The sequence below is a fragment of the Anser anser genome, assembly GCF_964211835.1.
Source record: "Anser anser genome assembly, chromosome: Z".
Classification (NCBI taxonomy): domain Eukaryota; kingdom Metazoa; phylum Chordata; class Aves; order Anseriformes; family Anatidae; genus Anser; species Anser anser.
In genome coordinates, this window is record NC_139723.1 from 77,431,977 (window position 1) to 77,457,023 (window position 25,047).

At 42.6% G+C, this 25,047-nt stretch overlaps 1 protein-coding gene and 1 long non-coding RNA gene across 7 annotated transcripts in view; one reads left to right on the top strand and one right to left on the bottom strand.

Annotated features, from left to right (window-relative positions):
• Nucleotides 1-50: 50 nt before the first annotated feature.
• Nucleotides 51-10,031, top strand: LOC310889980. Its single transcript, XR_014576957.1, has 2 exons — nucleotides 51-3,017; nucleotides 8,183-10,031. It is a non-coding gene; the product is annotated as an uncharacterized lncRNA (long non-coding RNA).
• The window catches only part of UNC13B (unc-13 homolog B), a 219,894-nt gene continuing 203,535 nt past the window's right edge, over nucleotides 8,689-25,047 (bottom strand). For 3 of the 6 annotated variants that reach the window (XM_083818327.1, XM_083818325.1, XM_083818328.1), the window contains 6 exons: nucleotides 21,558-21,638; nucleotides 21,048-21,195; nucleotides 16,391-16,447; nucleotides 13,723-13,815; nucleotides 12,433-12,592; nucleotides 8,689-11,164 (listed from right to left, as the gene is read on the bottom strand). In XM_083818327.1, the coding sequence (XP_083674453.1) occupies nucleotides 10,879-11,164; nucleotides 12,433-12,592; nucleotides 13,723-13,815; nucleotides 16,391-16,447; nucleotides 21,048-21,195; nucleotides 21,558-21,638 (825 nt within the window). In that variant the 3' untranslated portion in view covers nucleotides 8,689-10,878. The remainder of the gene's footprint in view (nucleotides 11,165-12,432; nucleotides 12,593-13,722; nucleotides 13,816-16,390; nucleotides 16,448-21,047; nucleotides 21,196-21,557; nucleotides 21,639-25,047) is intronic. The other 3 variants (XM_083818326.1, XM_083818329.1, XM_083818330.1) reach the window with 1 other exon arrangement.

The window sequence follows — 25,047 nt, forward strand, 5'->3', positions numbered from 1 at the left end:
CTAAGGTCCCACACGCAGACCAGAACCCAGGCGTGTTGGTATAGCAAGCAAGTGGGAAATCTGCTCATGCTGCTGCGTTGTAGATAAAAGGAGGATTGCTCGCACGCTGTTTGACAAGAAAATTTTGTCCTCACTAAATACTTTATGTCAGAATTTTACAACATTCAGTTCTGCTAAACAGTCCATTACAGAGTTGCTTCACTCCTGCTTCACTCATGTGAAAAGCACGAGGGGGCTGCAGAACCAGACCCTGTATTCTGGCTAAGCAAGCTCACCAAAAATGCTACACAAGTCCTCCAGCATTGTTTCTGCTGCAGAGGTAAACTTGTTTTTTTTTTTTTTTTTTAATGTTCTGGAACTAGATAATGCATTTTCTTCATTATTTACTACGTTAGTAACAGGGAAAGAAATCCCTGAAGATTCAGAGGTACTATGTTTAGTAGGGGGAAATATATTTATAGGATTCATATTCTACTGTGCTATACTCCAATTAGATGATATGAGAAACTAGCTGGGTATGAAAGAGAAGGTGGTAAGGTCCCTTACCTTTAAGAGATGAAAATATCTCTGTCTTCAGAGGGATGGCCCATTACTTACCACAAACAGGTAACAGGATTGATTGAGACTCCAACAGGCAAGGCTGTTTCAGCAAAAAGAATAATCTTGTGTATTTGAGAAAGCTGTAGCAAACAGACATTTAAAAGGGAAACTTTGTGCTACCCACAGCCCATGGAGGGTGGACTATTAATTGTTAATCCATCTCTGGTTCTTCACAGGAAAGGTGGGAGAAGGAAAGAGATACATTTTGGTTTAGCTTATCTCTAAGCAGCTGTTCAGTGGGATGGAGAGGGGAGAACTCTGCCTGGTCCTTCCAGGAGAGTCCTGAAACAAGGAAGCACAGGAATTGGTGGTGGTTTGTGAATCTGGCATTTCTTCCTTCTTTGGTTTTGGACCCAATTCCAAGATGACTGTCTGGGTCCGTGTGGGTTCATTGCAGCAACTAATATTTTTCTGGTAAATCTAGAGCTAGACAACCCAGTCAAATCTCTCAGCTTCTGCTGTGACCACTGTACCTCCTGTCATTAGTCTGCATTTAAGTAAGAACCAGGGGCTGGAAGCCTCAAACCCACCAAGCTGACATCAGAAAGCTGAAAATGTCCAAACTGTTAACCAATAGAGCAAAAAAAAAAAAAGGTTGCTCTCCTTTTTTTTAGTGTTTTACCAGAAAGAAAGGGCATATTTCTCTGGGGGAGGCAACAGACATCTCCAATGCTATTGAACCCAAAGCAGAGTTTACTGGGTGATGCACTATGGCCTGTGCAATGCAGTAGGTGAGACCAAGTGACCAACCTACTGGCTCTTCCCTGGCTCTAACGCTACAGATGTTAAGCATATTGCAGTCATTATTGCTTTGGTGAAGTACAGGAAAATCTGTAACAGTCTGTAGCAAATAGGGCAGATGGTGGGCTTGTAAACTATGAATCCTCTGCCACTGAAGTAGATGGCATTTCATTGCTTTGAAAGAATTGCTTTTTAAACAGATGCTCGTGGTGTTTTCCGCTGAATCATGTTCTTCTGTCAATCTTTTGAAACCAAATTGCGTGACTCAGATGAAACCTGCAGTATGTACAAAATTGGCTACAGCATTGGCACTTAGTTTACATCATATTGGGAGAATGGTGTTTTCCAGAACAGATGAGAGCTACACTGGTTTGGGCATGGCCCCAGACAGGCACTAGAGACTGAACACGAGAACTGTCAAGAAGCAAAACACGTTTCTTTCTCTCCCATCTCACCAGCCCACATCACTCAGAGAAAATTTCAAGTGGGATATTCTCAAGCCACATTCCTCTCATCCCCCTACTCTTTTTCTCCGACTGCTACAGCTACTCCAGGTAGCACAGGCAAAGCCTAAAGACTTTCTCAAAAGCAGAAATGAAAGATTCAACATGAACAGAGGCGCAACTCGCCTTGACTGCCCAGACAAGGAGTGGTAAGTTATGAAATGCAAGAGAAAAACAGTAAATGACTTTTCAAGGACAGAGAAGAAGAAAGATTCCTCCCACCCAAAGTTCCTCAGCCTTCATCTTGTTTGATGCTATTTTTAGTGAAAAAGGGCATTTGCTGGCATCACTACAACTAAGGATTTTAAGGGTGGTTTATTGGCTATTGAGGTGTCTTTTTTATTGTGGAAAGGCTGGAAATGGATTAAGAGGAAGGGGTGGTCACTGAGTGCCACAATGACAGTTATCAGGAGACTTTTGGGAAGCATGCCTTACGAGCATGGAGATCTGTGTTTCTGCTGATGTGACATCACAGAAACATTGAAAAGGTGTTTAACACTTGAGCTTATAAGTGAAAGAGGTTTGCTAGATCATCCCGGGGGTGTGAAAGATTTTTTACATTTCTCATTTTTCAGGACTGCTCCCAGATAAGAAAAGAAAAAGAAAAAAAAAAAAAACAGGAAGGGAAGGGAAGGGAAGGGAAAGGAAGCAAGGGAAGGCAAGGCAAGGCAAGGCAAGGCAAGGCAAGGAAAGGAATGTCACTGTCAAAGTCAATGTCCTACAGATCTGTAAAGCAAAACTTCCCCCAACAGAGCTTTTACTTTCTTTTCCTACTAAACTTGTCATTTTTGGAGAATTAATTTCATAGGTTGCAGCACTAACCAGGTGACTGAAGCCTTTGTACTCGGTTCATTCAGGGAGTAATGGCAAGGGTTTTGTTAGTCTGGACTCCAGCTAAATGAACTAGACATTCTCCAGCTGTTTTTCCTCATTCCAGTTTCTAGACTGAACTACAAGCTCCCCCTGCAGAAAAACACAGAGGGATTGCTCATGCAGTGTTATGGTCAGCTCAAAAAGAAAAAAAGAAGAAGAAGAAGAAAAAAAAAGTAGTTTGGAGGAAGCACATGGAGTGGCTTCTACAGCTGTTGTACAATAGTTTCACATCCAGCACCAACTGTGGTCTCAGGCTTCTGCAGATGAAGGTTTTGCTTCTTCCAATGGGGGTGAAAAGGGGTAAGAAAAAAAATGCTCATGTGAGGGAGGTGGTGTGAGGGCATCTATGTGTGAGGGTGTGGTGTTTTTTTGTTTTTGTTTTTTTGTTTGTTTTTAAATTGTTTTAGGTTAAAAAAATAAGTTTAAAACTGTTTTAGGTTTAAAAACCTAATGTTCCTGAAACAGTTTCTTTCTTCAATCTTGCTCCCCCACGCCACAAGGGAATATGCTGCTGTTGCTGCCAAGCTTTGAAAAAACCTCGGTCACCATTGTGCGTGTTTATTGCATCCATGATGGTCATCCTCTGAAACTTCCTCCTCTAATGAAACAGATGACCTGACCTAGGCTTGACTCCAGGCAGGAACATGAAAATAATTCCAAATAAGGCTCTGCAGCCTGACAAAATGCCGTGCTTGAGAGCAGGATAAACTGACCATGTTTAGCAGCAACTTAAATTAAAGGCAGCTTTCTGACTTCATCACCTCTTGCAGCTACCACTGTGATACGCCTCTGCGAGTCTCTAGCAGTGACTAGGAGGGAGGTAAATCTTAGCAAACAAATTTCTTCTGCTTCTGAAGATGCAGACAGAAAAGGCTTACTTTGGTAGGCTTGATAAACACCACAGTATAACAAAATGGGTCTTAGGCAAGAGCATCTCAGGAAAAAGAAGGATGCACAGTGGCCACTGCGACTGCTGCTTTGTTTACAAAATTTATTCAAATGTACATCCCCTTAGGTTGGTGCACAGGGTTGATATTCTCACTTATCTGAATTACAGCCAATAGATGGAAATCTTTTTGGCTGACAGTTGTCATTACAGGAGACCAGCAGCTCAGCGACTGATGAACAGCTGCTATTAATAATGACATTACCAGATGCAACAACTGAGAGATTTTTGTCACCACAAAATCACGATGATGATAAAAGGAGGTGTTATTCTGGGTTTGCTTCCAATAAGCAGTGAAAACGCTAAAAAGAGCAAATCAAGGAAGCACTATAAGCCCACAGAATAGTTATTTAAACCATAAATGCAGGGAAAAATAATGGTTTGTAAGGGTTTAAATTTATGGAAAAAAAAAAAGAAAAAAGAAAAAAAAACACTACACAGGTATTTAAAATCGAGTAGATTATCAATAAGAACTGGTTAAATTCCATCTGAACTAATCTTGCCAAGGGAGCAGAGAAACTATAAAGGTTCTTTGAGGCACGGAGATTGAGATAACAGAGGAAGGAAGAGGTGCTATGTACTTTTTCATGGCAGAAATTGAAGCTGGAGCTTTGGTCTCAAAGGGAAATCATTACTGGGCTGGAAGAAGTCTTTGACAGTTTGTACGGAGCGCTGCAGGGCTGCCATCACCCCGAGTGCTCGAGGGTGAGATGAGCATCTCCAGATAAAAGCTTGGGTCTCTGAGTATTCTGAATCTTATCTGATAGCCCTTGAAATGTCAATATGTTTACATTAATTATCACATTGTGTTGTATTGTACTAAAATAAATAATGCTATGCTTCCAGACTTCTGCTTGTCATCTATAGGCTGCCAGAAACAATCATTCTTCCTTCTGGATGCAAAAGTACTCTGGTTTTTCCTTTTCATTCAGTGTATTCTGCAATGCACAAAGGGTGCTAAGGAGTCATCTCCAGTGTCTCACGACCTTGCCTTTGCTCAGTGACAGGCAGGATGGATGGCATGGACTTCCCCAGGTCAGACTGATACCACGGCCTGGGATTAGGCACTGCTCATATCTGACTTGGACACATTTAGGAGTGAGGAACTTGCTAAGGTGGTTGTGGTGCTGTGGCTCTGTCTTGCTCTCTCCTTGTAGCTTCACTTTGGTTCCTTGAGATTTTGAGGTTGATGGAGGATTCCTGTGTTGTTCTGGTCCAAGGGGGAGCAGCGTGGATGTTCCTGTTCCTCTTCTGAGTCTAAAGGCCTGTTTCGTGGTCTTGGTTGACTGAGGGACAGGCTGCAAATGAACCCTGTAGTCCCTTCTGTCACATGCTCTTTTTCAGGAAGGGGAAGGTCAAGAACAGTCAGATGAAAAAAAATCCCACAAAAGAAGAACTTGGCCCCAGAGGGACTGCCCATCAGAAAGAAACTGCCTGAAACAGAGCAAGGAAATAGAAAATACTGCGTTATGGTAGTCAAAAGCTCAAGAGGGTTTAAGCACCTCCAGTTCTTCTGGATGCATCATTTCCAGGAGATTCTTCTGAGAACACCGAAATGTGGAACTGGAGGTCTGACAGCCTCCAGGGTCTTTTCATCAGTGAAGGTGGAGGTTCTGTGCAGGAGAATAACACGTAAAGTGTATAGTGCATCTTAGTGGGGAAACAGTTCAAGCGACTTCCAGCTTCTTAAGTTGATCTGAACAAATGCACAGTGCTTTAGGAAAAGTCTTGAAGGAAAGAATAAAAAAGGCAATACGGGAAGTGAGACAAAAGGCAACGTGGGTTTGACAAAAGTAGAACACGCAGGTCTGACTTGACCTTTTCTCTGATATATGATTTCCTAGCTCTAACCTGCCAAAGGTGTGCATTTCTGTAAGCTGGCTTCATTGATTCTGAAATGTCTTGGGACCTGCTTGCAGGTCTTACTCCAGAGAGGTTGGAGTTAGTGAAAGAACTCATATGTGACATAAAGGAAACAGGCTGAGCAATATGAGAAGCCCATGAAGGCAGGGAGGGATAATGAGTTGTTTTTAAAGCTAGGGAAAAAAAGTGATGCTTAGAAAGGCTGTATATTACAGCAGATGCAAACAAATTATGCACAGATGACTGCAAAATGGAGAGCACTTCTTATGAGCAGAAACTTTGCCATCTCTGCTAAGCTAGACAAAAGCTATGTTATCAAAGCATCGGGAGCTAGGAAAGAAACTTACACTAAACCACGCTGTGGTGCAAGAACAAGTATTTCTGGATCGCCCCTAAATCACTAAGACAGCAACTGTGAAGATTTCCAGATATCAGAGAACTGAGGTTCTGAAGGATCCTCCAGACATAGCTGAATCCTTGTCCCCATTCCTGGTTTGAAAAAGGATTTTGTGGGGTTATGCCACAACCACCGGGGAAGGGCTCAGGCCCTTAGTGTATGTTCAACCAAATACTAGGGACTACCACCAGCCTCATTAGCTGTACTGAACACGTTCACAGGTGTTACTTGTATGGAACCAGAGTCTTAACTTCCTCCAGTGCCACTATGTTGCCTCTTCCCTCCCTGCTGCTACCCAGAACTGGAAAACCGAATGCTGTCCCTGAAATGCCCACAGTGTGCTTGGTATGTCCTAGTCTCTCTCCAGAGCCTCCCATTCTCCTCCCACCTCCTTGCCTTCATCCATCAACTTGCTAATCTCTTCCAGGAAGACTGATAAAATGCCTTCCCCACCTCTGCCCGTAGGTCTCCACTCTCACATCACTCACCCAGAAACACAATGTCCTTTCCTGTAAGGCCATTCTATCCCCATCATGTGTCACAAGCATGCACCAATCCCTTTGAGTCCTACTACGTTACACCTCCAACTATTTTTATGACTGCGTGTCACAGTCCTGAATTGGTCACAGCTTTACAAGGCACTTCCCTGAAGATCAAAAAGTCTGTTAAATCCAAAAGCCAGGCTTGCTTTCTTTCTATTCATGGAAAATGATCTCATCTTTTCAAATAATGGCTGGGAATAAAAACATTTTTAATAGTTCTCTGCCATCCACTGAAACTCTGCAGGGTGGCTCCTTTCTCTCAGGTTTGTTCTAGCTCTGACTTACCGAGCTGCAGCAACCTCTTGAACTTTCCATTCAGGTTCCTATGAAATGTGTCCCTGTCACCTGGGATGTCTGGCTGTGTCTGCTCCCTGCTCCTCCCAGCAGCCTGCCAGGATCCTCTGCTGGCAGCCTGGAGGCTTTTTTGGACTACTGACTTTATAGCGCTTAAGATTAGGAGCAAACTGCTACCTTCAAAATGCTTCCTTCTGGATCACCTGGTCTGCATTTTGAATGCTGGATGCTGTTCTGGTCCTCATGTTCCTGAGCCTCACAGCTCAGAAATGGCCCATGTAAACAGAAAAAGATTCAAAGAAGGGCAGCAAGGATTATCAGAGGTTTGGGATAGCTGAATAAACTGGGACACTGCAGCCTCCAAAAGCAATGACTAGGGGGGTGGGGTGTGATACACATCCACAGTAAGGTTACCCCAGTATAGGTGGGTAGGACCAACACTGAAGCATCTTTTTGGACAAAAGAATAGCGGGCATCAGATTAAATTAGTTGGAACCATTTCAAAACAAAAGGTAGGTCTTCACAAAACAACTTGTAAATCCATGGAACTCCTTTTCAGGACTTAAAAGATGGGAACAGGAAAAGGATAGCTTAGGACTTACTAAAGAGGAGTCACAGACTCAGAAACATCACAAGCTAAACGCTGCCAGCACCTTAAAGTGCATAATTGGTTTCCCTTGTTCTTACTCTTCTCTGGCTAGCTGCTTGTAACCCCTCTTGGAGGCACAATTTGCACGAGATGGACTTGGTCTGAAATCAAACTGCTGTTTCTATAGATTCAGCAGAAAGCCCGAGGGAAAGCACAGTCAGACCAGCAGCAGAATTCACCCACGTGCCCTCAGCATCCAGCTCATCTCTCACCTCTCTCCTGTGCCTTTTGAAGTTAGTATTGCGACACTCCAGGGACTCCTGCTGCAATCTGTGGCAAGTTACCACTACTCGTGCTTATCATCTTTGTCACGATGTTTCCAACCCAGGTACACCCGCAATTTTTTTTTTATATAAACACATTGTTTAATTTATATGCACATTTACATAATGTTATATGAATATTATGTAAATATAATTATCCTGTATATTTATATACATTACATGTATCCATTTAATATTTTTATTATATGTAATTTTTTTACACACAATGTATAGTCTACATCCAACTGTCATTTTGGGGAGAATTCAGACAGAGTCAAGAGAGTCATGTTCACAACACCCTATTATTGCCACGAGTACAAGAGAAAAGCCTGAGTGGTTGCAGCTCAAATCTGCATGATTTTTCAGGCAGGAAACAAAGTCTGAAAGTGTCAGGAATGAACGTAGATCCAAGAAACAATCCAAGATGGGCAGTCTCAGACAAACATGTTACAAAAGCAAGACTTACGGAACCTGACTCTGCGATTAAGAAGTTCACAAACTTGGTTTGCAGGACAAGTGCCGGACTGGTGGATAAGCGATATATTCAGGAGCCTTGATTCCCAGCTCTGCTAAAACCAGCCAAACCTCTTGCCCTGCTCAGGCCTCTTCCCCCTGGATACAGGTAGCGCTTTTCCTTTGAATAACTCTATTGATTTCTCTCCACGGCAGTGCTCCCTGAAGCAGTGACTGGTGAACATACCAATGAGTTGGAAATTTGTGTCCATCTAACTGTATTGAAGTAGGGCTTTGAAGCTGTGCTTTAAACAGCATGTCACGTGCTATACCATCAAACTCAATAACTTCCCCCCATGATGAAGCTAGAAACAGAAATACAGCTACATGCTGGACCATTAGGTAGCTGAGTTACATGTAGTCACATTGCTAAGCGTGTTACCCAAGGAAAATACCTCAGAACACAAAAATTGAGGCCTGCATCATCATGAAATATGAATCTCCGAGTTATCTGAGCTTGTCTGCTTGAAATAGGCAGCATCCCCAAAAAATGAGAGGGAGTAATTTACTTGACAACAAGAAGGTTTATTCTTTCATCTCATCAACATCATCTACACAGTATTAATGCTCATATCAGACTGAAAGCTACGAAGCAAATTCGGTATACATTGTTTTTCTTCACGTGTTATCTGTAAAATACCGTACTGCCTGCCTGAGTCTTTCCGTTTAGCACCGTCAGGAGGCTACCTGAGTACAAAGGAAACTTGACTTAAAGGCAAGAAAGGAAAACAAAAGGAAGTAAGTTATTCTCTATGCTTTCCTGCGATTTCTCAGTGCTCTATCAGAAGCCAAGAACTTGAGGAAAAGATGTCAAAGACAGAGGCACTCCACCATGGAGAAAGAGGGAATTGTCTGACTCATACCCCATGCTGGGCATCTGCAGTACTAAAGAAAAAACTACACACTAAATGAGAGTAATTTGCAAAGATGCAGTAGCGATTCTAACCTACATGATTTAGCAAATCCAATTACATTTACACTTCAATAGACAACTCCAAATGCTGCTAAAAGAGTTTATTAAAGACTGTACTAACAGTTCTTGTAACAATGGCACGTACAGCGATTCAAAATCATGACAAATAGCGTGAAGTTTTGAAGAGCATTATTATAAATACACCATGGACAAGAACAAAGCAGATGTGCAGTCTCTGAACTCTATGAGCAGGCCCATGAAATACAGTAGTCATATCATACAGCTGTACAAGTGTCAGAGAAAATAGAAAATAAAATACAAAAAAAGTCATTCAATACGCAGTCCTTGAATTTATTGACAGTTTACAGTACTTTACGGGCAAGGACTGGCTCATTCCAGCTGCACTTTCCAGAGAACAAGGGCAGCTGGAAATAGCAAAAAGCCCCATAACAAGGAAAAAAATAATAAAAAACATACTTCAGTTACAATCACTACTCTGAACCTTCCTGTTTATGAAATTTTGGTCAGAAATTCTGACATCCCCATAATCAGAAGTGTTTCATTTTTCAAGAAAACAAAACCAGGATGCTTCTTCAAGATAGTGCAAAAATATTTTCAATGGTATCATTAGGTCACAGATTAATGACAATCAGTGTGGATCAACCGTGGCATGGCCAACAGCAGCTTCAAGATCAGAACCAAATGGACCTGCTGCCCCTTCACCAGCACTCGAGAGTGAGTGCTTGCAGAGGGAGAATGTATTATTCTCTCCCAAACAAGCCATCATGTCTGGTTTCATAGTGAGGAATGGTCTCAGCTACTTAAGGTAACAAAATGCTACAGGAAAATTGCAAGTATTAAATTATTAAAAAAAAACCACACACACACAACTAACAAAAGAATATTGAAGTGGAAAAAGAATACAGCAGCCATATTATTTGTCATGGCTCTGGTGTTGTTCCCTTCCTTACCACGTCGGTCACAGTAGTCAAAGTGTGACTTGTGGAGTTCAGCAGCTTACAGCACCCCCATGGTGATGCAGGATTCCCAGCAGCACACAGGGATTTATATTCTCCGAGACACACCATCTAGATTCAATGGCAGGGCAGCTGCAGTCTGCTCCTCGTGTGTTGTCTTAGCAGCTTTTTGCTGTAAGATCTTAAGCCTCTCTGCACTTGTTTCACTGGTGATGCCTGTGCTCACAGCAGCACATCTGTGGTCATACATTTATTTGGGGTACATCTTCAGAGCAATTTGCTGCTGCTGTTTTAAGCAGACACTGAGGTGTCACATTGAGACACTGGTGTAATCTCTGTACAAGAACATCTTTTGGCAGCTCCACAGTGCATAAATTCAATGCTTTGCCAAAACCCCAAATCATTCTTCTTCTCCCAATTTCCATACAGTTGGTTTGTTTCATAGTGTGATTATGTAGAGCCTTTTTAACATCTGCCAGCTTCAGAGGATAAAATCACAGTGCTGCATATCAACAAAACCCAGCATACCCAGCCTGCAATATAAAATAATTTATATACACAAAGCAAAACTTGCATCTTAAATAAGAAGAGATTGTCTCATTCTCTATGGTGTTTTACCCAGCTACTAAAAAATAAATAATTCACATCAGATTGATGGATTGTTTCCTGTACAGCACACGTGCGCTATCAGAGCTGACAAAGACAACATGAAAAAACCTTTTGTAATTAGTAAAAGAGAATTGTTGAACACTTGCACATATTGGCACAAGGCAGAAGAGAAAAGGGAACATTACACAGCTGAGCTCAGGTGCCTTCCTCTGTGGAACGGGACTCAGATTTCAACTTCACAAATTCCCTGGCAACCTCATCATTGGTTCTTTGAGAGAGAATCCTCAGGACAGTAAGTCCAGTCTCATCCATGTGAATCCTGCGCCCAAGAGGGCACCAGCAAGCACAGCTTCCTTTGTCCACTATGTCTCTGAGCTGCATCACTGCTATCCCCAGTACCCGATCCTCTCGAGCAAAGCAGTAGTCCTTCACACAAACTTGGAGCTCGTAAGCGTCAGGGCCATCTTCATTCCCCAGTATGCTGAAAAACATACATGAGTTTACTTATAGCTTCTCAGAATATATCAATACCTTTAAAACAAACAAACAAACAAGAAGTGTCAGCAGCTGAGTAGAGTGTTAGATGAGTTCTACAAAACTCCAGACGGAGAAGTAAAACATACGGTGTATGCACATTTTTGCTGTTTCACAGTTGATAAAGACAAGCTGGCTATTTAAAAAGAGAAAAGAAACGACCCTTTCCAACTTGCCTTTGCATGCGTGTGTGTGCTAAACTGTGAAATGAACAGAGCAGAGAACATTAAAGCCATGCTAATAGATTTTCAACTATGACAACTTTAAACATTTCTGCTTCTGCTAAGTATTGCTTCATTTCAGTAATTAATATTTTAATTATATGAAGTCTTTGTTAAAGATTCAAAACCTTCCATTAAAGCAACAGCTAATGAAAATACATCCCCAACCTTTTTGATGTTTCTAAAGCTAAAAGACAAAGAAAAAAGGCACAAAGATCTCTTCATTTAGAGGAAGTCTGCCTTTTTCCACATCAGAGAAAAATGATGTGGCCGGTCCCCCTCCCCTGAGAAATTTAGTCTTTTTGCTGGTCACCTCTTCTCTTACTCAGAGACTCACAGAATGGTTGAGGGTTGAAGGGACCTCTGGAGATCAGCTGGTCCAATTCCCCTGCTCAAGCAGGGCCCCCTAGACTTACTCACTTTTACTGTACAGCTGGGTGAAGACTAGTTTGTAGCTCCTTTTGTTGAGCCTTCCAAGAAGGAAGATGTCTTTGTAATAATGAAAGCCAAATAAGAAGAGATCAATACTCAGTATTGAGAAAGACTGCAACTGCTACCAGATCCAAGGGCTGTAACCTTGGAAACAAAGATGCACAAGTTCACAGAGCATGTCCCACAAGTCAAGTTGGGATAAGAAACACACACAGAGGAAAAAAAAACCAAATGCATAATGAACTTTTAGCTTAACTCTTATCAACAACAGATACAAAGCTCATTAAAATAATGTAGCATGGTAAAATATGCTGACAGCACACAACGCTTTTCTGAAAGTGGCCAGAAGACTGCTTGTAAAGAACAAATATCAGCATCCCACCCACAGCAAAAACTCCCATAATCTATCTTTTCCTGCCAAGACACCAAACACTGGGCCAAGCTGCTGGTTCAAATACTCCTTTGGGTCCTGAGCAGACTGTTTGTGGACACTGGAAAAAAATAACCGTCCTCTGCATCTAAACTTGCCAGATCAGATCCTCAGGCTATTTTTCACACTTACAAGTGAAATGTTTCATTGTATTTGGGAGCCCAGTTGTTGCTCTTTGACTTTGTTGTGAACTTCCTCTTCTTGTCACTTTGATGGGGCCCAATCATGGTGATTTCCACGAACGGACGGAACATGCCAGATGTTTGCCACTTCAGTTCGTTGGCTGCCACAACTGGAAAAGAGAGTTACAACCTGCTTTACAATACAAGCTCATTTGTTCCCATTGCTCTGGACACCTTTCCGCTCTGATGTCCTTTCAGTTCTTTGTTTCAGAGGACCAAGTCCAACCCAAAACACGCAAGCCTCCCAACACATTATGGGCGGGATTATTTTGTAGTACAAACATGAGTTTTTTTGTTGTTGTTTTTTTTTTTTCTGTTATTTTTCTCGTTTGTTTTTTGCTCCTGTTTAAGTTCTGTAAAGGGAATCTAATGCTTAGGACATCACTTTGCTCTTGCCATATGCAGAGTCTAGAAAAACAGTATTCATGCAGCTCTGCCAGTTTAGTGCTTAATTCTAGATCAGCTGCGAAGTGAGAAAAAAAAAGGCATTTTGGATGCTGATTTTGAAGTCTGTTGAAAAGAAAAATGAGACTGCAGGTAAGACAAACAAAGCATATGAGCTGTGGGTGGTTTCAGAAACCACAATTATTAGCTCTTTAATTCTCATCCTCTCTCAGGTCATTGCAGGAAAACAGACTGAAGCATAGAAAATAGCTGTAAAAGTCAGCTTTTGCATTGCAGTATAGATTTATCCATGAGAAGAGAGGCCTGAAGAGCTGTTTATATATATCTTTAGAGGAAATTAAAGTAGTTAAATATGCTGTATTCAAGCAAAGGAGACAAAGGAGGAAGAGGAAGCCTGGGATGAATCATTGCTTTGGTTATTTTCAGAGCAGCTCTTTGGGGATCAATTTGGCCTTCAGGATGGAGGAGAGGAGACACTGAACTCTTCCTGGCTCTGAGATTTCTTGGTTTACACTGAGCAATTTTGCAACATCACTCTGTCATGCTGCTGTGTTCTCTGCAGCACAAGCTAAACTGTGGGGTCTGGTGAGAGCCATCATCTGATTTTTGTTTACTTCATATATTGTTGCCAATAAACAACAGGACTGTACATTGCCATGTCATTCACTGGCCTGGACAAGCTCATTTACTGTTCCTCTACATGTTCCTGATGTGAAACAGAAAAACAATTTTGGATTCACATCCCGCAAATTCGCACAGAAATATAATGACTTCCAACTGGAAATTTGCCTTGGTCCAATCACAAAGCCTGAGCACTACACATGCTTTGTCCTACCTTTCACTGTGACCTTGTGTTCACCAGTTCCTGGATGGGTGTACAAGTCAATCTGTATGGACACTTCTCCCACAGGATCATCTACACCAGAGCCTGTTGAAAGAAAATTGACACCCCCCCGTGCACACACAGATTATTGCTTATTGGCATCCATCTTTGCCATATGGCCTCAGCAGACAATAGCATTTTCACAGGACACCTTCCATAGCTGGCTTTTCAGTCAGCACTGATAATATAACATTAATGCAATTAACAACAGGCTTGCATGCCCAACAAGCATAAACACTTTTTTTTTTTGCACTCCACCGTGAGAATGACATCCTATTGAGAATACCAGTAAGAATTTTAAAAGAATTTAAGCTACCTAAAACTCGACAATGGACCCTCAGAGAAAAAGGATTTTTCCAGAGGTTCCTTCCAAGCAATTATAAATGCATGCAGGCATTCCAGTGGTGTGCATCAGCATTCCCACCAGCTCATGGAAGTAAGGTCACAAATTAAAAAATATAAACTACAACAACAACAACAAAAAAAAAACCAACACAGAAGTAGTTTAGGGAAAAAAAAAAAAAGAGATGTTAGTGATTTGCACTGAGCCATAGTGCAGTCTCACCATCCAATAATGTCTCCATGCTGTACATCATATCAAAGCTGTCACCCTGACTGCCCCCACCTGTTTCCCTTCAGAATATAATGAGAATCCCTTAACTGTTGTACTCCAAAGAGGATAAGAAAGAAGCAGTCAACTTGCATACTCATTTCTCTTCATCAGATAGGCAGCGAGAAAACAAAATGTAGTTTTCACAGAGGAAAATGTAACATTGTAACAGCAGGAGAACATCACATGAACCTTACAATTCTTGTATGATGATGTTTTCAACATTTTCACTTTTAATCATAATTATCATGCAATGTGGGGAAATGACATTTATCTGGGTAGCAAAATCAAGATGTCATGTAAATTACAGAAGAAGACTGCTTTGCAAAATGAAAATTAAGTTCTTTGATAAGATAGTGAGATTGATTTTACTTTCTCTTTGATAACTGTCTGATCTGAGGTTGACAATTAGCAATGCGGTTGTAATTGGGATACCTACAGGGTAATTGGATACCTAAGAAGAGCAGTGTTATTTTGTTAATTTTGAGGCTAAGATGCATTATAAAGTGAAAGAATGGGTGTGTTGATTGAAATTCAAGATAAGGAGCTTGAAGGATATCATTAAACAAACATTTTGATTAGATAGATCTAACATGTCAACTTTTACAAGAACAGTCTGCAGGCAGCAAAAACATTCATTTAAGAAAACAGGAGGTTGAGAGCTAATCTGTGCAATTCTCTGAGGAGAATTACTTGGCACAGAAGAACTGTAGGCAGTGAAAGTCACATTAAAATAGGAGTAAAAGTATCTGTGCAAACATAACAATCTCAATTCATCATCTTAGGGGTAGGTTTTCATTCCTGACCTGAGCACAATAGACAGCCTGTAGGCTGCAACATTTGTACATCATCTTGAATGTACTGTTTTATCCTCACTCAGTAGGGATGTGTTCCCTCTTTTCTGTACGTAAGTATAGAGCTTTAAAATCGGTAGGTTTAATTATTGACCTGACCCATCTGATGGTGCAGGCCTATCACTCCTGCTGTCAGCATCTTCTGTGGGAACAGACAAGGTTACCGATAGTATATATATGCATAACAACTTTATCAGGTTGAACAATCTAATAAACATCAGCTGCCAAACACATAGGTTTTCATTTTACTGATCTTTAGTGGAATGAATAGGTTATGAATGAGACTGATGCTTCAGAGGAGTCTCAGCAGAACCATCCCATTACCCTTGAGGGAGACAAAATTTAGATTGTTTTTTTTTTCTTCTACCTTCACTCTCATTTTTTTACACCACGAACTTGTTCTATTAACTGATATGTTTACAGAGACAAAAAAGCTACTTAATAAATATCTGTAAACAGCCAGTGAAAATATTCTGATCACGTACAACTGTATACATACACATGCTTGCACATTTAGTGGCAAGCAGATTTAAATCTAGACGTGAAAGCTTCGTTGGTGTTGTGATACTGGAAGGTGAAACTGCAGAACTGAGCTCGTGCAATGTCTTACAAACATATTTCACCTAAGACAACAAAAAGACTTCAGACAGCAGAAAATAAATTGAGAGATGAAACGCAACAAGACTTAATTTAGGGTTCTTCTAAACACCCAGACTTTTGGCTACTCTTCAAGACAGATGGTTCAAGCTCGGCCCCAGGTTTGAATGCATATCGTATATTACCATGTATTACAGTAGCCCAGCTCTGCAGACTATAAGCATGCAAGTCTAAGACTTGAAATAGCAATTCACAGCAATAAAGGGTAGGGAAACAAGTCCATAGCATCTCTCAAAATACAATCCATTTTCAAGACAGCTTTCACATCCCATAAATAAATCTCAAGCTTCAGGACAGGCTCTCAGGCAGGGTACAGACTCCCACACCGTGCAACCCATGGCTCTGTCTGTGGGATGCAAGCATTCTGTGAAAGTTCACTTCTACAGGGAGATACAGGGAATGGGTCTCTGGAAAAGGTTTCTGAGCACGGGCAAGATGACTTCAAAAGCAAGGCAGTTGGCTAATGTTGTTATGGTAACAACATTAGTCTCGAACATACCCTTATCAGGAAGAACGTCCTCATTAGCGGTAAACCTAATACCTTTCCCATCATGCACTAAGACATGAATTCAAAAGGCAAGAAGCAAGCAGGACAGAGAGAGAAGAGTGTGAATTACAATGCAATTAGTGGCGTCACTTAAACAAATGCAAGACAAATATTCTAGCTCTTAACAGACAAAATATCCTCTTAGATCTGCTGTACCAGCCCCAAGTCTGCAAGTACAGGATTGTCTGGGATAAAACAATAACAGAATCTGTGCTGGAGTAACTCAACTGCAAGCTCTGATCCAACTTTGCAGAACAAATGTTTAACAGCATTGTGCCACAGATGCCTGCTCAGTAAGAAAATGAGGGCAATAGATAACTCACAAACTGGAAGGTGCGACTATTGAGCGATGAAGTAGGAGAAGCAAACATTCAGCATTTAAACAGCTTTGCATGCAGCTATTTCCTCCCGTAGGCTTGCGGGAAGCTTGACTTAGGCAAAGGGAAAACATCAGTCAGAAAGAGCTCTATAAAGCAAATGTCAGCTGAAAATACTCGTGCTGTCTATTCCGTCCCTCCAATGCATATGCAGATCTCCAAACTGTTCTACCAACCGTGGTTACTCAGAAGTGTATGCAAGCAACATCCTTTTCTAGCCCCAATCTCAGGAGCAAATCACGTTTTTCTCAGAGATACCCCATCACTGATATTACAGATATTAGGTGGTATAGCTCCAGTCTTTTGTTCCCCAAACAGGGCCCCAAACTCTCAAGCATAGTAATGTACATGATGCTGATTTGGACCAGCTCACTGGCTCACCATGCCCACTACCTGTCCCTCAAAATAGATCAGACAAGCCACAAACGTCATCAGTCAGCTGTGTGACATAACTGGTAGCTTTGTAATGCATGCATCGTATATACCAAAACAAGAGTTTATTCTTTCTAAGATTCTTTAAAAAAATAAAACAAATACATACTCTTCTGTAGCAACTCTGTACACTCCTACTGCTCTCAGATTACACTCATTTCTCTTCGTATAGCTGCTAAACACTTGCCCTTACTGCAGTTTTACCGTCAAGTCATGTACTACATGAAACTGCTTCCTCATACTAGTTTTAAATTTGCCACTTTCTGACTTCAACAGAGCATCTTCTTCCTCTAACTTTAAACACCCATAACTCTAGCATGGAGCATAGAACAGCAGTGATGCACATATCCTTACATCCCATCTCATCATGACAACGTAATATGACCTAGTTAAAAAACTAGCTTCAATTCGTGGTCTGGGCATATTATGGGAAGTGTTTGACGTATAATAGAAAAGATTGAAAATGTGTTGTGTACACAAGCTCCCAGTTAAGAAGTATTTTGTATTGGCCAAAGCACACCTTGAGTTGAAGCTGGCTGTGTCTGTGAGAGAAAATAAAAAGGGCTTTTTCAGATATGTGAATGGAAAAAGGAGAACTAAAGAATACATAGGGCCGCTCCTTGATAGGGAAGGTCTCCTCACAGACAATGACATAGGCAAAGCAGAGACGCTTAACGCCTTCTTCGCCTCTGTCTTCAATGCTGATGATGGGCTTCGGGACCCAGGGTGCCCTGAGCTAGAGGACTGGGACGGTGGGGATGACAAACTCCCAACCGACCCTGAACGTGTGCGGGATTTGCTACTCCACCTGGATCCCTACAAGTCCATGGGTCCGGATGGGTTTCATCCCTGGGTGCTGAAAGAGCTGGCGGACGTCATCGCGGAACCTCTCTCAATTATTTTTCAACGATCCTGGGAATTTGGAGAGGTCCCGGTAGACTGGAAGCTGGCAAATGTTGTGCCGATTTACAAGAAGGGTCAGAAAGAAGACCCTAGCAATTACAGGCCTGTCAGTCTCACGTCAGTGCCTGGTAAAATCATGGAGAAGATGGTTCTCGAACTTATTGAGGCTCACCTGGGGGACAAAGCAGTCATTGGTCCCAGCCAGCATGGGTTTGTGAAGGGCAGGTCCTGCCTAACTAACCTGATTTCCTTTTATGATAAGATCACCCGTATGATGGACCAAGGGAAACCAGCTGATGTGATTTTTTTGGACTTCAGCAAGGCTTTTGACACGGTTTCCCATAGGATCCTACTGGACAAAATGTCCACCATACAGCTAAATAAAAACATCATACGATGGGTGAGCAATTGGCTAACGGGCAGGGCCCAAAGGGTTATGGTAAATGGGGCTGCGTCAGGCTGGCGGGCGGTCACCAGTGGGGTCCCTCAAGGCTCCATTTTAGGGCCGGTACTTTTCAATATTTTTATAAACGATCTGGATGTAGGAATAGAAGGTATTTTGAGCAAGTTTGCTGATGACACCAAACTTGGAGGAGTTGTTGACTCGATTGAGGGTGGAAAGGCCTTGCAGAGGGATCTGGATAGGTTAGAGAGCTGGGCGATCACCAACCGCATGAAGTTCAATAAGAGCAAGTGCCGGGTCCTGCACCTGGGACGGGGAAACCCTGGCTGCACGTACAGACTGGGCGATGTGACGCTAGAGAGCGGCCTAGAAGAGAGGGATCTGGGGGTCGTGGTTGACAGCAAGTTGAATATGAGCCAGCAGTGTGCCCTGGCGGCCAGGAGGGCCAACCGTGTCCCGGGGTGCATCAAGCACGGCATCGCTAGTAGGTCAAGGGAGGTGATTGTCCCGCTCTACTCTGCGCTGGTGCGGCCTCACCTCGAGTACTGTGTGCAGTTCTGGGCACCACAGTATAAAAAGGACATGAAACTGTTGGAGAGTGTCCAGAGGAGGGCTACAAAGATGGTGAAAGGCCTGGAGGGGAAGACGTACGAGGAACGGCTGAGGTCACTGGGCCTGTTTAGCCTGGAGAAGAGGAGGCTGAGGGGAGACCTCATCACAGTCTACAACTTCCTCGTAAGGGGGTGTCGAGAGGCAGGAGACCTTTTCTCCATTAACACCAGTGACAGGACCCGCGGGAACGGGGTTAAGCTGAGGCAGGGGAAATTTAGGCTCGACATCAGGAGGGGGTTCTTCACAGAGAGGGTGGTTGCACACTGGAACAGGCTCCCCAGGGAAGTGGTCACTGCACCGAGCCTGTCTGAATTTAAGAAGAGATTGGACTGTGCACTTAGTCACATGGTCTGAACTTTTGGGTAGACCTGTGCGGTATCAAGAGTTGGACTTGATGATCCTTAAGGGTCCCTTCCAACTCAGGATATTCTATGATTCTATGATTCTATTTTGTATAACTCTAACAGCAACAGGAAGATCCTGGAGTCCCTTGTTGGTGTAGTAAGTAGTCTTTGACCTATTTGGCCACTGGATGTCATCATTGCTCTGCTGGGACGCGGTTATAGGACATTTCTTTCAAATGCAATACTGACTTGTAAGTTAACTTCGGCAGTTTAATGCAGTATGCTTCAACCTAAGCAAATATATATTTGTGCTGATGAAGGCAAGGATGACTCAGTTCCCGAAGACTACACTCAACAACTTTTCACTTTAAAACAAGCCTTGTTGTATCTAAGAATTCACAGTACTTTCTCCACTGGTTGAGGAATAGCAATACCAAGCAGTCTCATTCACGCACCAGGGAAGCATGTGTTGGCTAGGGAGTGCTTTCCCCTTGATTTCAGGGCTTAGTGCATCAGTACCCTGGCAGAGTTCATATGGTCTGCAGGGTCATCAGCTCGCATAGGCTTGGGAGGATTGAAGGAAACACTATCCCCCAAGCAAAAAGATTACAGAAAGACACCCTCCATGGAGTTTTATTTTTGTTGCTGAGATGTAATAGCCCAACGCTTCTATCTAAACAGCCTGAAAACTTAGAACATCAGTTTCAGTTTTGACCTAACCTATATTAGTATCTGTCCCCTTCTCCCCGAAATTAACAAGATTCACAGTCAGCCAGTGAAGGACCCTGACTATAGGTTAAATTATTCTATACAATGGTCTGGAGACACTTCTGTGAAAGCAATGGAAGATGGAGGCAATTAACTATTTACCACTTCTCAATCAATGAAATAGCACCATTATTGTGACTTCTCAGAGAAAAACAAAGAACTCCAGTGACCCATCCCAGCAGCTTACTAAAATGTTGTGGTGACTTGCAATCAACCAGCTAGTATACATCCTGTACTGTCTGCAAACAAAAAGCCAGTGCTGTCCTTACTTCTGTAAGAGACTTTTCCCTTTACAGGCAGCATGTAGCTCTGACTCATCACATTGCTGTCAATCAGCATTAGTCAAAACCACATGTGCCACTGGCAACTGGCTTGTGACATAGGCACCAAATAGTTTCTGCAGTGATGTCTTGCTGAGATGGTCTCTCACACCACCGCCTAAGTCTCAGTACAGTAACTTCACATTTCACTTTGTCTAAGCCACCCACCCACATTAATTCACAAAACGTGACTGTTAACATGAGAACTGCAGAAAAAAAGACCACAAACCCCCTCAGGACTTGTTTCACATATTTCTGTTCTCTCAAAATGTAGATGTTGAGGAGGAAATAACCCATTTACCCTCCTTACCAGTTTCAAAAGCTCTGAGCTGTCACATTTCCAGAAATCTTACTGCCAAAAGCACTCTACAAACTGGCAGCACAAGACAGAGCACAGGCAAACAGAGCAGATAGCTCCATTTAACTTTGTCAACAACACAGAAGTCTCACCCTGAGCTGTCTGAGTCTGGACAAAGGTTTTGATTAGAGTGTCTGTGGTCTGAGTGTAGAGAGAGAGAGCATAACGAAGTGATTGCAGGTCCGGACTCTTCTCCAAGAAAGTTTTCTTCAGACCATTCCCACCAGCATGGAAATATTGCTAAAAGTAAAAGAAACAGGAAAAATAACGAGGAAGAATCGTAATGAGCAACCAGTATTTACAATCTACTGTATGCATGCACTGGGAAGGGTAAAATTCACACTGGAAGCCCAGCTAATCCCAACTGCTCGTGGCTTTTCTATTCCAAAACTCTTAAGTTTAAGTATGCTGACTACCAGCACATGGCAGTTGCCCAAGCTTATTCAGATTCACAGGAATGTAGAAGTAGCACTCAGTGTCTTACTAGCTGTAACAACAGCAGCAGACTCCTGCTATCTCCTCAACTGGGACAGGCACTATCCTCCCAAATAGCACTGGGGATGGAGCAAGGGAATGACAGAGAAAGAAGTGGGATCACTTACTTTGATAGTATCCAGTGCTAGATCCAAAACTGCACACTGCTTTGGAGTGAGACTCCTAGTTTCTTCTCTCACCATATGATCCTGCAAACAATCATTATAATCGGTATTAATATTCCATCAGACACTAAAGGAAAAGGAGTTCCCAGTATCACCTCTTTCTCTGGATTCATGCTGTGGCTACTTAATGGAGTCTCAGAATCATTCATTACAGCTTAACTTGAAAATAAACACACTTCCTCTGTTTCTTGTAGGCAGAGAAAAATAAGGAAAGGAATGGATAAAGATAAGAGATGATTTAAAATTCAGTTTGTCTCCAAGAAAATCCAAACAGCAGTCTGCTTGCTACCCCTGCCGTTTTACAGCACCCACAATAAAACTCTCAAAACACCACCCGAATTAAGTAATTTTGAGAACTGGATATTAGGCAAAGTTGTTAGATGCTTTCTGTGGATTTTATTTCTTCCATCTACAAAGGTCACTACCTTATCATATCACTAGTGTAAAGGAAGAAAAACAAACAAGCAATATGTTCTAGAAAATACCTTTGCTAAAAGAAAAAGTTGTCTCTTTGGGAAGGAATTCCATTCCCTGCAGTAGTATATCCCTGTTAGGTTCCTACCTGGCTGTCATAGTTTGGTATTTCACTAAGATCTTCTTTGACACTTAGCCTGAGAGAAATCCTGCACATTTTAGGAAATGAAAGCTTTGCACAAGCCCAAATTCTAACTATTTGACCTGCTGGAGGATCAGATCAGCTGGCTGCAGCCTGGATGCTGAGGCATTCTTGAAAAATGCACAGGCAAATCAGGCAAAGGCTTCTTATCCCTGCTTTGATATGAGATACTTCCCAGGAGATATGTCCACTGAATAGTCTTTGAGCACAGCAAGCCCAGTGTGAGGTATCATGTGTTTCACACTGATAAGCCTGCTGGCCATCTTGCAGCCTAGTGATTCCTCACATCGCATGGTGGTGTTCCCATTCATTTCCACCATGCTCTGTCCCCTGTAGCCTGACGGAGATGGGGCTTACTGCAGTCTAGGAGCAGTGATAGGCATGCGCAGTGCTTTTAAGATATCAATCTAGCACTTTTGCACAGGGCTGCATTAAACTAAACAGAAGATGCTGCTCAAGTCAGCAGTACTTCAGACAAGTTTGCTTTCTTGAGAAGCAGAGATGCCTCAACACGCCTCTTTCTCCCTCTCAGGCTGATCCTGGCCTGGGAAGCTACATGCAGCAGCAGCACATTCAGTAAGCTACAAAGCATCTTCTGTTGCAACAAGCCGTCCTTCGGGGAGCAATAGCTCTCCTCCCTCTTCATCATGAACTGGGAGTAATTCAATTGGAGATGACGTGGCTTCACACTTCAGTACACAGAGGGTAAACCATTCTTTGTCTGTCTGACAGTCAGATTAAGCACATAATCAGCCAGCGCCCAAGGCCACTTCATGGGAGAGGCCTATTTTGTCAGGGTAGCTGTGCCCCCAAGGCAGAGAGACTTTCATGTCTGTTGAAATAAGTTTCTAGGTCTGCATGCCAGATTACCCATTCTGCAACAGAAACCAGGTGGTCAGCACATTTCTCTTAAAAATCTAAAGAGCTCACTCACTCCTGCTCTGAGTGGTCACTCAGACTGTGTCCATGCTGTTGCTGCACAGCAAGATACCATTGCTTTCCAGAGAGTTTCCCAGTGCCATTTACTTCAACACATTATGTAAAAATACCCCCGAGATTGGACTGGTAATACTTGCACCTACACATAGAGGAGCCCACGACTGTCATTCCCCTGTGTACGTGCCCTCTGCTCATCCCACACTGTTCCTATAAAGGACTGTACAGTGTGCTACCCTGCACTTTCCAGATTGCAAGCCTCAAATATTTACATCAAATCATTACGTAACTGTAAGTGGAAGTCGTCAAAATCTTTTCCTGGTCTCTCACATCCATCTTTGTATTCTACACAGGTACTCTCAGAAAAACCTGCACAGTTGGAGCTCGGCTGGTTACCCTCGGGGCAGCGCAAAGGAGAAGAGGCTGCTGCTCCCTGCTCCAGCTTCTGGCTCTGCAGGGCAGGCAGCAGGAGCAGACTGTTTGCACTAAAGCAAACCAAGCAGAAGGAGCTTGATAATAAATGGGAGGCAGATATCTGGCACCAAGGTGCTAGTTTTATGGTTGGTTTTCCAAGCGTTTTAAAATGCACTGGGAAATTGATTTGTCATCAGGACAAGAGCCTGTGCTCATCAGGTCTGTCAGGTTCAGTTTTCAGCTGAGTTATCTGATTCACTAGTGCTCTTTTCCTACCGTTCTATTTAAGACAAATAAAGGCTTCAAATCCATGTTGTAATTTTCCCAGGCTTTTATTGAAATGCACAGGAGAGGGGCTCTGAAGAGCTACTTATTCATGCTTTCCCCATTAGCTCGTACATGCCTGTAAAAACAAAAGGACCAAAAAAACCCACTCTTGATGCTTACACAAACCCAAACAATTTACACTCTTGTAACACCCTTACTCTCCTGGAAATTTTTGGACAGTGTCAGTTCACACCATCTGTTTGAACTAACGGTCCCCAGAATTCAGGTAGTAGAGTACTTTCACACTTGGATAGAGCTTTGTTGCCACATATAAAATCTTGTGCACCTGTGCTGCTTTAGTCCTATATGTGGATATGCAAATAAAGTTTGAAAATACACCAAGGCTTGCCTGATTTCCATGTGTACATGCACTTCTAAAAATGCAGTCCAGAGTTAGCAAGGTTAAGCTTTACAGTAACTGAACTGAAGACAAGCTGCTGCTGGGGTTGGCCTTGATCTGACCACTGCAAATGGAAAAAGGCAAAGCTTCCAACTCATTTCTGGCAAAAGGCCAGGAATTGTATATTTTAAGAAATTCCAGTAAAGAGAGAATAAGGAGGAAGTAAAAGATAACAGTGAATGTCACTGAGTAAGTCCGAGAACACAAGAAATTCACAGGAACTCTTAGTTGTCTGCATAAACTTGACCTCATGACCTGGGAGGGGTAACAGGGAAAATTCAGAGCTCATCCTTTGAATACAGATGTGCACAAAGAGGGCAGGGATGGCTTCTCCTCCAAATGTCAGGTACCCTCTGCTGTTTTTCCAAGGGAAGGGGACACTCACAGAAAGAGGGAGTCATAGTTGGAGTCTGTGGTCCAGCTCCCACTCTTCCAGTCTGGTTACAAAGCTCCTCTCTCCCCTTTTCTACCATGGAAGTGACAAGAAGCATTGTAAGCACAGGAAACAGAGGAAGTGGTGCAATCCTCAAGAGTCACCATGTCACCAGGGAGGACAACCTGGCTGTGGGAGTGCACAGGGCCATCACCAGCACTGGTGACAGATGACAGCTATTCCCCTTGGGAGCCCCACTTGAACGGTTTACGTTATGCCACTGTTAACTGTTGTGTTGCAGCCTCAAAATGTAGCTGGAAAAAAGCACGTGCATCTAACGAGACATGTCCAGATCCCTACAAGGACT